General features: G+C 42.3%; 1 protein-coding gene across 3 annotated transcripts in view; it reads left to right on the forward strand.

The window, feature by feature from the left end:
• Window positions 1–12,798, forward strand: part of UBAC2 (UBA domain containing 2) — a 187,162-nt gene that overhangs the window by 130,628 nt on the left and 43,736 nt on the right. For all 3 annotated transcript variants that reach the window (XM_025363995.1, XM_025363993.1, XM_025363996.1), the window contains one exon: window positions 9,087–9,332. In XM_025363995.1, coding sequence (XP_025219780.1) covers window positions 9,087–9,332 — 246 coding nt within the window. The remainder of the gene's footprint in view (window positions 1–9,086; window positions 9,333–12,798) is intronic.

The raw sequence follows: 12,798 nt of genomic DNA on the forward strand, positions 1-12,798 counted from the left end.
TCTTATTTTTTTCTTCTGACTGCTTTGACTATAGTTAAGATGGTTGGAGGTTTTTAAATATGAAGGTAAAATAAACTTCTCTTGTATTTAAGCCACTGTTGTTTGAAGTGTTCTACTTAGCATAGTTGACCTAATCCTCCTCATGCATGGTTTCCCAAAAGGAAAAGCCTAGAGCAGGTTTCTAAGACAGTATGTGAGAAATGAATGATCTGCGATTAGCCTAATTATTTCTGTCTCTATTCCAATTTGGTTTTCCAAGAATCAGAAGGATAGCGAGCATTTTAATTGGGTACCTCAAAATTTTTTAGTTTAATATTTCTATTCCCTCATATGAGATAGAAAAGCTGTAGAAAATTCAATCTGAATCAATTTTGCACTTAAAGAATAACAAGTCTCAGAGTAACTGCGAAAGGCACCTGGTTCTGTCTCTCATGAAAAGAATAATCTTTTCAAAACGTTTCACAAATGGCAGAAATAACTTTGGGCATCTCTAATTTGCATTCGCATTCTTGGGATAATAAATTAGGGAAGGTACAAAGTTCCCTTATTCTCTCTCTAACATTTTCAGTGCAGAAGAAGGAATAGGAAAATGTAAGATGCATCAGGGCAGGGATCTTTCTGTTTTGCTCTCTACTATGTTCCAATGTTTAGAACATAGGCTGGCACATGTTAGCATTGAGTAAATATTTGTTGAGTGAATAAATGAGGTCTCAGTGGGTCTGGTTACCACAGGCCTTGAGGGCACACAAAGTCTGTGTGCTGGGGCTCATTTGCAAGGGGACATTTATTCCTTTGACTGCTCCTTGTCATGCAGAGGCAATATCATGCCCCTGGGAAAGCAGCCCCCTAGGTTTGTCCTGTTGTCCCAGTAGATGGTCGGTTTCTTGAATGTGGGACTGGTGGTTGGCCCAGCTTGCCTTGTGGGTTTTTGTTCAGCCACAGTTGACCAAAGAAAGCAGTCGACACCTGTGTGTCATTGCAAAGTCATGGTTTCTAACCTTTGCCTGTTGTGGTTTCAGGCTAGTACTAAACAGGACCAGAGGACAGTTGAAGTTTACTGTCTGTGATTAAGAGTGTTTTGCATGTTTTCTACCCAGCAAATTAAATTATTTGCCTGATGAGCATTATTTCATGATTCCCTTCCTAAAACGGCTAAACATCTGGAAAATCTGAAGAACAGTGTAATCGATGTCCATGTTTATTAGTGGACTAAGAGAAAAGCATTTCCTCTTGCCTTACATTCTCAGACTTACAAGGTCCCAGCTTCCGCTGTTGGCATATGGGGTTCTGCTCCCTGTGACGCGGAGCCAGCCTGGGTTTTTGGCCTAGACTCTCAGCTGGATGTGGGCCAGGGGTTCTCTGGTTGCGTGACCATGTGTCCCCTTTCCTAGACAGGGTTCCTGCTTCCTGTTGCCCAAGTGCTCAAACTCCAGCTCGAGCTTGTCTTCCCAGGCATATGCTCCTTGTTCCTTTTTGCTTTATCTGGTCATCCTGCACTGACCCCTTGCCTGCCAGAGACTGCACCACTGCTGCCTTCTTTTTCAGTGGCCCCTCCGTTTGCTCTTTGGCTTCCCCAGCTCTGAGGGCCTGCAAGACCTCCTTGGTAGAGCTCCCCTAGCCCCTTGACACACAAATCCAAGCATATGGTCTTTTTCTAAAGCCTGCTTTTCACAGGGTCTATGGATTTCAAGAAAACTCTCTCATTCAGAAGACCCAATGTAAAAAAGGTTTATGAGATAATGAAAATTAGGTCAGCCATGGTGGCTCACACCTGTAACCCCAGCACTTTGGGAAGCCGAGATGGGAGGATCACTTGAAGCCAGGAGTTTGAGACCAGCCTGAGCAACATGGCGAAACCCCATCTCTAGGGAAAAAAAAAAAAAACAAAAAAAGAGAGATAATAAAAATTAAAATTAAAAATAATGTGTAAATTTAAGGTAGTATTATAATAACTGATGCGCTCTCAAAGCTTTTGGCAGTAATTAAGTGATTACTTAATTGCTTAATTAATGCCAAAATCTAATGTAATTATTTTTGTCCCATATTTCCATAGAATAGGGTTTTAAGCACTTTATGTCTTACTCCTCTGTGAAAATCTCAAAACATTGTGCAGTAGCACTTTATTTGACAACTTGAGGTCATGCTGGTGTGCCAGTGGCATGGACAAGTGAACTCTTTATCTTTTATCATATGGGAAAGTATAAACTTGGAACCAAAAAGAGTGCATAACTTTCCAATTTCCTTTAAAAGGATCTAAGATAATGTATTTATTTTTGTGGAGCATTTGTTAATTCACCATTCACCCAGGAAATACTTAGAGTACCATGTGCCAGACACTCTTCTAAGTGCAGAGGCCAAGTAGTGATCAAAAGCAACCCAAATCCTCCCCATTCAGAGTTTATATTTAGATAGATAGGATAGAAATGTAAGCAGATGAACACAAAAGCCCTACTTCCCTGCCGGAATTTGCAGTCTTATTTTTATTACTGGGTGGAGGATCCATATTCTTCACAGACTGGTCCTGCTGAAATGGAATACATAGTTTTGTGAGTATATACTCATGTCTCATTGTCATTGTGGGGGCAGGGACGGCATGGACGGGAGTGTGAAGATCTTTAACCTTCCTCAGTTTCTTAAGGTTGTCTGTGGCCTCCCCCCATAAATTAAGAGCTTCTACCAAATTGTGAGCTCCTTAAATACTGACGAAAACTGCATTTTCATTATATTTTTCTTAATTTATTTAAAAATATGATTTTAAAAAAATTAGCAACAGGGTCTTGCTCCGCCACCCAGGCTGGATGCAGTGGTGCAATCACAGCTCACTGCAGCCTCGAATTCTTGGGCTCAAGGGATCCTCCCATATCAGCCTTCCAAGTATCTGGGACTGCAGGCATGCACCACCATGCCCAGCTGATTCTTTTTATTTATTCTTATTTTTTTGTAGAGATGGGGTCTTGCTCTGTTGCCCAGGCTGGTCTTGAACTCCTGGCCTCTAGTGATCCTCCTCCTTCAGCCTCCTAATGTGCTGGAATTACAGGCGTGAGCACAGAAGAACCAACATTGTATTGTTGAGCTTTTAAGGTATATAGGTGTAACATATGACAGAAGTAGCGCAGTGGATGGGAAGACATTACATGGAACTACAGTAAGTCTTAACTTTGTCAGTAGGTTCTTGGAAATTCCAACTTTAAGCAAAACATCATTCAAATAATGTCATTTCATTCAGCATCTTTTCATTATAGCATTGAGAAGACAAAATTATACTTTGTTTCAGTTAAAGTTGGAGTTTCCAAGAACCTATCAGTGAGTTAAGTGAGGACTTACTGTAGGGTCTTGCAAGCTTCTCCTGTTTTGTATGAAGTAATTCAGTATTAACTCTAAATACATTATGCTCAATTTTGAATTAATATTATAATTTCTAGGGCAAATATGTGGGGAAAAATACAGTGATATATAGCTGAAAAAAACCGAAATACTAAATAATATTTCATAGTACAAAAGAACGTAGGAAAGGGGGAGTAAAGAGTGAAAAACAGTTGAGACAGACAGAAACCAAATAGCAAAATCCAGCTATTCAATCAAATACATTAAGTATGAATAATAGCTAAACACTCCAATCAAGAGGTAGAGATTGTCAGACTAATTTAAAAGAAAAAAAATTGCCATATGCTATCTACAAGACACACTTTAAATACAAAGTCACGAAAAAAGCCTGAAATTAAAAGGATGAAGATATATTATGGAGACAGTAAGCATAAAAAAAGCTGAAATGGCTGTATTAAGATCAGACAAAGTAGATTTCTCTATGAGTATTACTAAAGACGCAGCAGAATACTTTGTTGTGACGAGAGGGTCAGTTGTGTTTGTGTGCCTAAGAACAGCGTCCACAAACAGGAACAGCTTCCAGATACATGAAGTTAAAATAGCTAACGGGAGCAATGAACAAATCAACAATCACAGTTGGATGCTTTGAGACCGAAAAATAAAAATGTTTAATTTTGTACTTAATTCAAATCTCACAGCTCTAATTTGTCTTATATTTTTAATATTTTGTTATGTTTATAACATTTTGCTATCTTCTGCTGAAATCAGTGTAATGCTGATATATACCCCATTTTCTGTTTTATACCAGATCTTCAGAAAAGGGATTTCTACTTCCTTACCTCCAATTCATTACTGTTTTTTTTTTTTCCCATATTGACTTGATGTATCTCTCTTCATTAAAAATATGTATTTGTTACAAAGAATGCCACTCCCTACCCCCTACCGTGTGCCCCATCACCCCTCTACAGCAAAGGCTACTTTCTGTGATTCTGTAGTTACTGCAGACAGATGTGTGCACAAACGGCATAGACTATTATTTTGTTTTTTGAAATTTTGCAAGAAGATAAGCGCAACATGTGATACCTCTTATGTGTATTTTTCCGTTTAAACACGTCAGTACACACACGGAGTTCATCTGGATGGCTGTATAGTACTGTGTTGTATGGATAACCCACTCTTCAGCTGTTCCCCTCCTGGGGATGATTTGTTTCTGCTTCCTGTCTCTCTCATGCAGGGCTGCAGTGGAATGTGCCTCAAAGCACATGGCCGCTCTACTTGGTGTTGCCACATTGCTCCCCAGAGGCACCATAGCTTCACCTTCCCTTGGGACTGTGTGAGAGTTCTCAGTTCCCTCCATCCTTACCAAAATCTCACACCTGGAATCCCAGCACTTAGGGAGGCAGAGGCAGGAGGATGCTTGAGCCCAGGAGTTCAAGACCTGCCCGGGCAACATGGCAAGACCCCATTCGCCACAAAATGGAAAAAAAAAAAAAGAGAGAGAGATAAAACTGGATGATAGAGGACCTTTACGTTTTTGCCAGTTGTTGCTGTATTTAAGATTGCTCATTTTAGATTTCAGTCCCTTAAAAACAAGTGAGGATAAACATCTTTTCATGAGTTTGTTAGCCATTTGAGTTTTCTCTTCTGAAATTACCTATTCATATGCTTTTAAAACTGGGCTTTTTCTTACACATTTTTAGGGTTTCTTGATATGTTCTGAATGCTGCCTTGGTTGGCTGTATGAATTCTGAGTACCTTCTTCAGGCCTCTTACTTGTGTTTTCACTTCATTTATGGTAGCTTTTGGCATACTACAGCTTTTAAATTGTAAAGTAGACCAACGTGTGTTTTCTAGTTTGTACCTTATGTTTCTTATTTTAAAATATTTTGCCACCCCAGTGCCAAAAAGGTATTCCTTCTGTATTTTGTGCAGAAAGACTTACAATTTTATGAACTCTATTTGAGTTCTTATTCCATTGCAAGTTTATGTTTGGTGTCAGGAAGGGGCCCTGTTCTTTCTCTTCCTCGTGTATAGCCCATGTGCCCCTTCCCTCCTAGTCTACCCATGTCTGCTGAATACCAGGTGCCCTTACACTAGGGATCCTATTTCTAAGCTCTTGTTCTCTTGGTCTATTTAAGTAACCCTAGATAAAGACCACACTGTTTTAGGTAGCCCAACTTTATAGTATGTCTTGAAATCTGATAGGACTTATGCTTCTTTAAAATTGCCTTGCCTTTTCTGGATTTTTTATTTCTTTGTCTTTTAACTCTTAATTGTGATGTATAACACAAACTGTAACTGTCACGAAGCTGTGTAAATCACTATAAAGCAAATATATCCACAATCCACTATGCAGGTAGAGACCATGCCTGGCCAGCCCCGCAGCCCATGGTGCCCCCGTTCCTTCCCACCTCTCTCCTGTGACCCCTTTCCTCTTCTTTCTGCCTCCCTTCTGTGACCCCTCCTAGCACACACCATCATCATCTTTGCGCTTTGCTGTCTCGTTTTACTGCTTAGTGTGTGGTTTAGGTTAATTCATTCACAGAAGTGGAATCATGTTTTCAGGCTTTGGGTCTGGCTTCTTTCTCCCAACATGGTGTTTTTAAAAAGCAAACCTTAAATATTCGGCATGAATTTGAGGACTGGCATTTACGTTCCAACAAAACACCCTGTTAAGATTTTATTTTGAATGATATTTAATTTACATATTAATTTGATGAAAATTGGTATCTTAACAGTTTTGCATCTTCCTATTCATGGAACTGGTATCTTTATTATCACTAGGGTTGGTTTTGAAAAAATATCCCTTACTATCTTTTTCATTTTTTTCTGTCAAGGCCATATATATATATATAAAATTCCCAAGTATTTTATAGTTTTTGTTGCTGTAATTTGCTAACAGTTTATTTTTTCTTTCCAAACAGTCTGTATTTTATCCCTGGTTGCTTTTCTTTTAAGGATTTCTTTCTTTTGTTTCACCACAGTGAATCTAGATGTAAATTTCATTTTAACATTCTTTTAGGGACTGTTGCACTTTTATCCTGAGGATTTATATTCTTTATTTATTCCAGAAAACTCTCAGCTGTTTATCTCTTTAAATATAATATCCATATTCCCTCTGTTGGCTTCTTCTGGAACCCCTATGCTGACAGCCCCATGAGATGCACATAGTCTGTCTGTGCAGAGGCCTTGGCCTTCCCTACCCACATGGACCCTCCTTGATTCATGCCCTGCAGAGCTTTCCCTTCTCTCTGTGGAGGAGAGAAAGGGTACATGGAGCATGAGGAGGAACTGGGGTGCCTCTTACCCAGACTTAAGTAACCCTCCTTCCACAGGGCCTAGACCCTCTAGTCCAGGGGTATCTGGTCTTTTGACTCCTCTGTGACACATTGGAAGAAGAATTGTCTTGGGCCACACATAGTATACACTAACACTGATGATAGCTGATGAGCTTTAAAAAAAATTGCAAGAAAATCTCATAACTCTTTTTGGTTTTTTTGTTTGTTTGTTTTTGTTTTTTGAGACAGAGTCTCGCTGTGTCGCCCAGGCTGGAGTGCAGTGGCACAATCTCGACTCACTGTAACCTCCACCACCCAGGTTCAAGCGATTCTTGTGCTTCAACCTCCTGAGTAGCTGGGACCGCAGGTGTGCACCACCACGCCTGGCTAATTTTTGTATTTTTAGTAGAGACGGGGTTTCACCATGTTGGTCAGGCTGGTCTCAAACTCCTGACCTCTTGTGATCCACCCACCTTGGCCTCCCAAAGTGCAGGGATGACAGGTGTGAGCCACTGCTCCTGACCTTGTAATGTTTTAAGAAAGTTTACAAATTTGTGTTGGACCACACTGAAAGCTGTCCTAGGCCACATGTGGCCCATGGGCCTCAGGTTGAACAAGCTTGCTCCAGTCCCTGTGCTTGTCTGAGTCCCACAGGACTCTCTGCAGGCATTTGGACTTAGCTGCTTATATGCAGAGTGGTTTATAATCACTTGATAAGCTTTCTATTTTGTTAGCATGGTTCAGGATTAGTTTCTAGTTTCACGGACCTTGGAGTTTGTTTCTGTCTTCATTTTCTTTGTTGTCTTATACTATTTTTGAGAGAAGGGGCACAGAAATTATTTGAAACCAGAAGTTGTCCACCATTTACTCTTCAGCCCTCTACAGTTTGTCTTTGGTACCAAAACTGTTCTTGTAAACACCTTGTTTATCAAACACCTCCATTTGCGACATCCAGTGGCTAGTTCTGTCTTACTTAGCAGCTGCATTCGATGTAGCTGACCATCCCTATCTTCAAACACTTCTTAGCTTGAACTCTTCTATTTCCTTTCTCTTCACTGGCAGCCCCGTCTCAGATTTCCTTACTGGCGTTTCCTACTCTGTCCGTCCGTAGAATATTAGTACACTCCTGGGTTCAGTCCTTAGTCCTGTTCTCTCTTCTGCTGTATCTCCCCCACCCCCATTTTATCTCTTCTAGTCCCATTACCCTAAATGTCACATCATATCCAGTGACTCCGAAATCCTTATCTCCAACTTTTCCTTTAGTTCTAGAATTACATAGCCACTTGCCCACTCAGTGGCCCCCCAAGATACCTGATAGACACTCCCAAGCTCGGGCTGCACAGCATCTGCTGCTTTCTCTGCCTGAAGTGTTCTTTCCCCAGTTTGTCAAGTCATGGGCACCCCATCATCCTTAAGATCTTCACTCAAGTATCGCTTTCTCCGAGGGCACCCCTGATGTCCCCTGCCGCCCCCAGAGTAGGTTCATGCCCCAAGTCACTTTATTTCTTTCCCAGTACTTGGCGGAAATAGTTTACGTGTTGACTGGATTACTGCCTGTTCTCCACATTGACTGCTATAAGCCCTGTGAGAGTGGGGCCTTGCTTATCTTGTTCTCTGCTGTATTCTAAGTTCCCAGAACAGTGCCCGGTGTATAACACAGTCTCAAAGAATTCTTTCCAATTCATCAATTTAAATTTTATTATTAAAACATTGAAGTATACTTACATTAGAAAGTTGTCAAATATGTTCTAATTTGATCTTCTAATCCTAAGAATGAAATTCACATCAAGATTTATTTTTTTTAAACAAAGGAATAGCCATAGTCATTTTTAGCTAGAAAATCATAGGAAGCCTTGAGACTTCTGTAACCTTACATTATAAATGACCTTCAAGATGAAGACAGGGTTGGTTTATAAATGGAATTGTTCATTGCTAACTAATGTTGGTGAGGATTTTAAATATCTAGAAAAATCAGTACTTGAAAAACTGATTAAAACACTATGTAAATAAAAACCAAGATTTTAGATTGTGTTTATTCTCTGATAAATTGATCGTGTGACTGGGTCAGCTGAGACACAGCAGTTGTTTTCTGCTGGTGTCTCTGCGATGGCCATCTGCCAACAAAGGTAACCACAGAGTCAGTACAGTGTGAAAGTGTTTCAATAATCAGATCTCTTACACCTTTTTAAAAAATGAAGACAGTGTCTTGACAATCTTTTACCTGAACTTTGTATACTAAATGATTAGAATTTTGCTAGCTCTTCTAATTCAATAAAAAACAATGTTGTTTTACTGAGTAAATTCAGTTTTGTGTTGATTTGTACTGCTTAGTGTTCTGTGGTAGAGGATTTTGCTTATTGCCTAACACGCTGTGACTAAGAAGAACACTATGTGCAGTGTTTGGAGGCTGCTGATTTTTGTGTCATGTACATTTTTTAAAATGATACTACATTTAATCAATCACATTGGACGTTTTTCTTTTAGATGTCCGGTCTGTGCTACAACAGCAAAATGTTCCAGGTGCATCAGGTGCTCTGCATCCCCAGCTGGATGGCAAAATTCTTTTCTTGGACACTTGAACCCATCTTCTCTTCTTCAGAACCCACCAGCGAAGCCAGAATTGGGATGGGAGCCACGCTAGACATCCAGAGACAGCAGAGGATGGAGCTGCTGGACCGGCAGCTGATGTTCTCTCAGTTTGCACAAGGGAGGCGACAGAGACAGCAGCAGGTAAAAGTGATAATAATCACTAAAAATTTAGAAATTCTCAGTGGCCCCAGCAAATCTTTCCTCTGTGATTGCATGTGAGATAGAGACTACATTTTATTCCAGTGCCTTGCAAGCAGATTTTGACATTTCCAAAGAGAATGTAGGTCTCTGTTAGTGGCGATTCTTAGTTTTTTAAGAAGGTAAAAAATAAATTGTAGCCGAAAGATTGGTCAAACTGGACATTCTTTTTCCACCTATATTAGATAAGCATGACTTCTTAGAGAAACACCAACCTAGTTAACAAGATGTGCTATTTATCTGTTTTTATAATCTTGTAAAAGCCACAGTGTCTTCCTGTTAAAATGCTAATCATATGCCATGGAGTGAAGAACAAATGTAAAACTTCTTGATTTTCCTTAATTGAAATGAAGAGAATATGAAGGTAAGAAGATTTTCAATGGAACAACCAAGGAGTAGATTTTAAAAATGCTGTGTTTTCTCAACCTTGCTATCAATAATCAGAAACTATTGCACATTTGTCTACAAATACTGCATCCAAACAATCTGATACCACACTTGTCTTCCATGGGCAGCGAAGGAAGGAGGGTTAGTGCACATCAGGCTAAAACCTCAGGCCTGATCTTTCTAGGACACTTCTGTGAGCCAGCCTACAGGGCTCCCCATTTTTCGCCTCTACCTTCTTTACCCCTGGGGTAGTTGTAAACCATAAATTACCTCTGCCATCTCTCTGTCTCCCACTAGCATTAGATGCAAGAAGTAGGTCTGCAGATCTCACGATGGTTTGGAGAAGTGAAATCAGGTTTGAGGTCCTTAGAGTCTCATTGGAGATGCAGGTCCCAGAGTTTATATTGGGATGGGAGGAAGAGGGCACCTTATCAGGTGCAGAGTCTACAAGAGAAAGAGAGAAGCAGAAGTTGTTTCTTAAAGATGTGCTTGAATTTGAGTGACTCTGGAACATGCCATAAAGGTGCTCATGATGTATTTAAAGCTGGAGGATGGACATCTCTGTCTTGGAGATGTGGAAGCTACATATATATGTAGGTGATGGAGTCACCTCTGTAGGGGTGAGAGCTGAGAGCTGAAAGCAAAGAACTAATAAGTTCTGTAAGAGAAGAACTACATCCAAGGTGAACACAGGCTACAGATGAAGCCTTGTATTTAGCAGGAGGTAAATCCTACAAGGAAACAGAGAAGAGCGAAAGGTATGAGAACTCAGAATGATCAAGGTCAGAAAAACTGAGTAGTGATTGAGTATAAAGGTAGAGGCACAGAGCTTATGAGGGGGTGTTCTGATGTTTCTGGCCTAGATAATCTTGAAGATAGAGGACTGATAGTTCCATTTCACCAATATCAAAAGAGCAGATTTGGGGGAAATATGTTGTCTGAGATACCTTGGGAGTCCTGGGAGGAGATTCTCCATTGGAGAGCTTTGAATCTGTACTCAATAAGCAAACCAGAGAAGCTGCATTTCTCAGATTGGCCTCCTCAGGAAGATTTTTATACAAGGAGTTTGAGAGAGAACACTGTCAGCATACAGTCACATCGCAGGGTTAAGGCTTCAGTGTGTGAATTTGGGGCAGGGGCAAGGGGTGGGGGACAATGTGTTCCATAACACTGCAGGGTGGAAAGGGCCCAGCATCGTCTCGGCGCCGCGTGACTGTTCTGCTTGCAGACGGTGGTTATCCGGTGCATGCAGTCTCTGTGGGTGCCAGGTTGGATGCTCCATAGTGGCAGGAGATAGGTCGGTCTGGGTGAGGGGACTGCACATTCCTCTGTGCCGCCACCGTGGCCATCCATTCGTGTGCCAGCACTGGGTTATCTGGCGATGGAGCCACGGCCATTCTGCCCACCTTCCACTTGGTGCCTTTTCGGTGGTGGATGCCCGTGGTGGGCACTACCTGCAAAACACTTGATGCGGCTGTTCCTCTAGCTGGGTCCTCCTTGTGCCCTTCCTTCCAGTCCCCTGACCGGCCAACCAGGTGATCTGCCATGCCCAGCAGATCCTCACGTGTGATTGCCTCAGGCCACTTCTCTTTCCACTCAGAGTTGGTGACCAAATGTGCTGCCCGGGCTCTGCACATAGGGGTTCCCCTGATCGTTGTCTTTCAAGATCGAGCCATCATGCAGCCGTTTCCTCCAGCTGCCACTCATGTCCTGAGCCAGCCTATCCATTTGGCTGTTTTCCCCTCTGTCACTTGGTCATGAGGGGCCCAACCGCTGTGGCAGTTGGTGTTAGCTGGGAAGAGGCTGTGGTGCAGCAGAGGTGGCTGCCAGGGTGGTCTGGCATGTCTGCTTCTGCAGCTCACCCATGCCCTGCAGCCCCACTCATGCTGAGCCCAGATGCCCATGTCCATCTGGTGACGGGTTTCTGTCGGCCCGCCTGGCTTGGTAACGTGGTGGGTCTACACTGCTGACCACATGCTCACGTTACGGCCTACGGACAGGCACTTCGTGGTGCAGCAGTAGTTTATACAAATGGGATTCTTGGCTGCGTGCGCACGCCCTCGCTCCAGGACCCTATGGACCCACATTATGGTTCTCCTTTCCTGCCTTGCCGTAAACTCCGCACGGTGTCTTTCCCCACCCCAGATACTTGGAACATCATGGGATCTACCAGCTTGCACCCAGGCCTCAGGGAATGAGACAGACCCAAATCCCTGCCCTGCTGGAGCGTGCATTCCCACCAGGCGCCTGTGAAGTGGCACGGGCCTTTATGGCTGTCCGTACTGCTGTCAGACTCCTCCACTTTCATAGGATGGTCTCACCAACAGGTCTGAAGTCCAGAGCAGGACACCAGCCCCTGGGCCTTTGCCGGGCTTTTACATTGAGCGGTCTGCTGGGCAGCACAGACCAGACTTGATTTTTTGCTAAGCTTACTTCTAGGGTCTGCACATGGATACACCCAAAACTCAGTGCTTAGCCTCCTGCTGAACTTCTTCACTCAGCTGTGTCTCAGTGTTATTCACATAAGTGTGATAAATCACCACGTAGAGAACTCTTGTTAAACCACCACTGGAAATTATCTGCCATGTTTGTGTGCATGCACGAGTACTGTACAGGGTGCAGTTGTATCGGAATGTAATACCTGGGGAAAAGTTTATTTTGATTTTCGTTTACTTTTCAACAAATAAGTACTTAGTGCTTATTATATGCTAGGCCTAGGGCTGGACATTGAGGACACAGGTATAAGAAAGATAGCCCCTAGTCCTTTTTCTTATGGAGGTTGGGTCCTGTCTCTCTTGCAGAATTAGCATGTTTCACTCTTTATCAGTAAAAAGACCACCACCATTTATTGTGCCAGTCCTATGGTAAGTACTCAGTATATGTTATCTCATGTATGCCCAGTGTGCACCTAGAGAGATGCAGGTGTTCCCTCATTTCCCTGGAGGCTCAGGGGAGTGCTTGCTTGTCCAGGGGCAGCTGCTGATGGGGATCTGGGAGTGAGATCCAGCTGTGTCTGACTCTG

Source organism: Theropithecus gelada, chromosome 17 (genome assembly GCF_003255815.1).
Source record: "Theropithecus gelada isolate Dixy chromosome 17, Tgel_1.0, whole genome shotgun sequence".
NCBI classification, from domain to species: domain Eukaryota; kingdom Metazoa; phylum Chordata; class Mammalia; order Primates; family Cercopithecidae; genus Theropithecus; species Theropithecus gelada.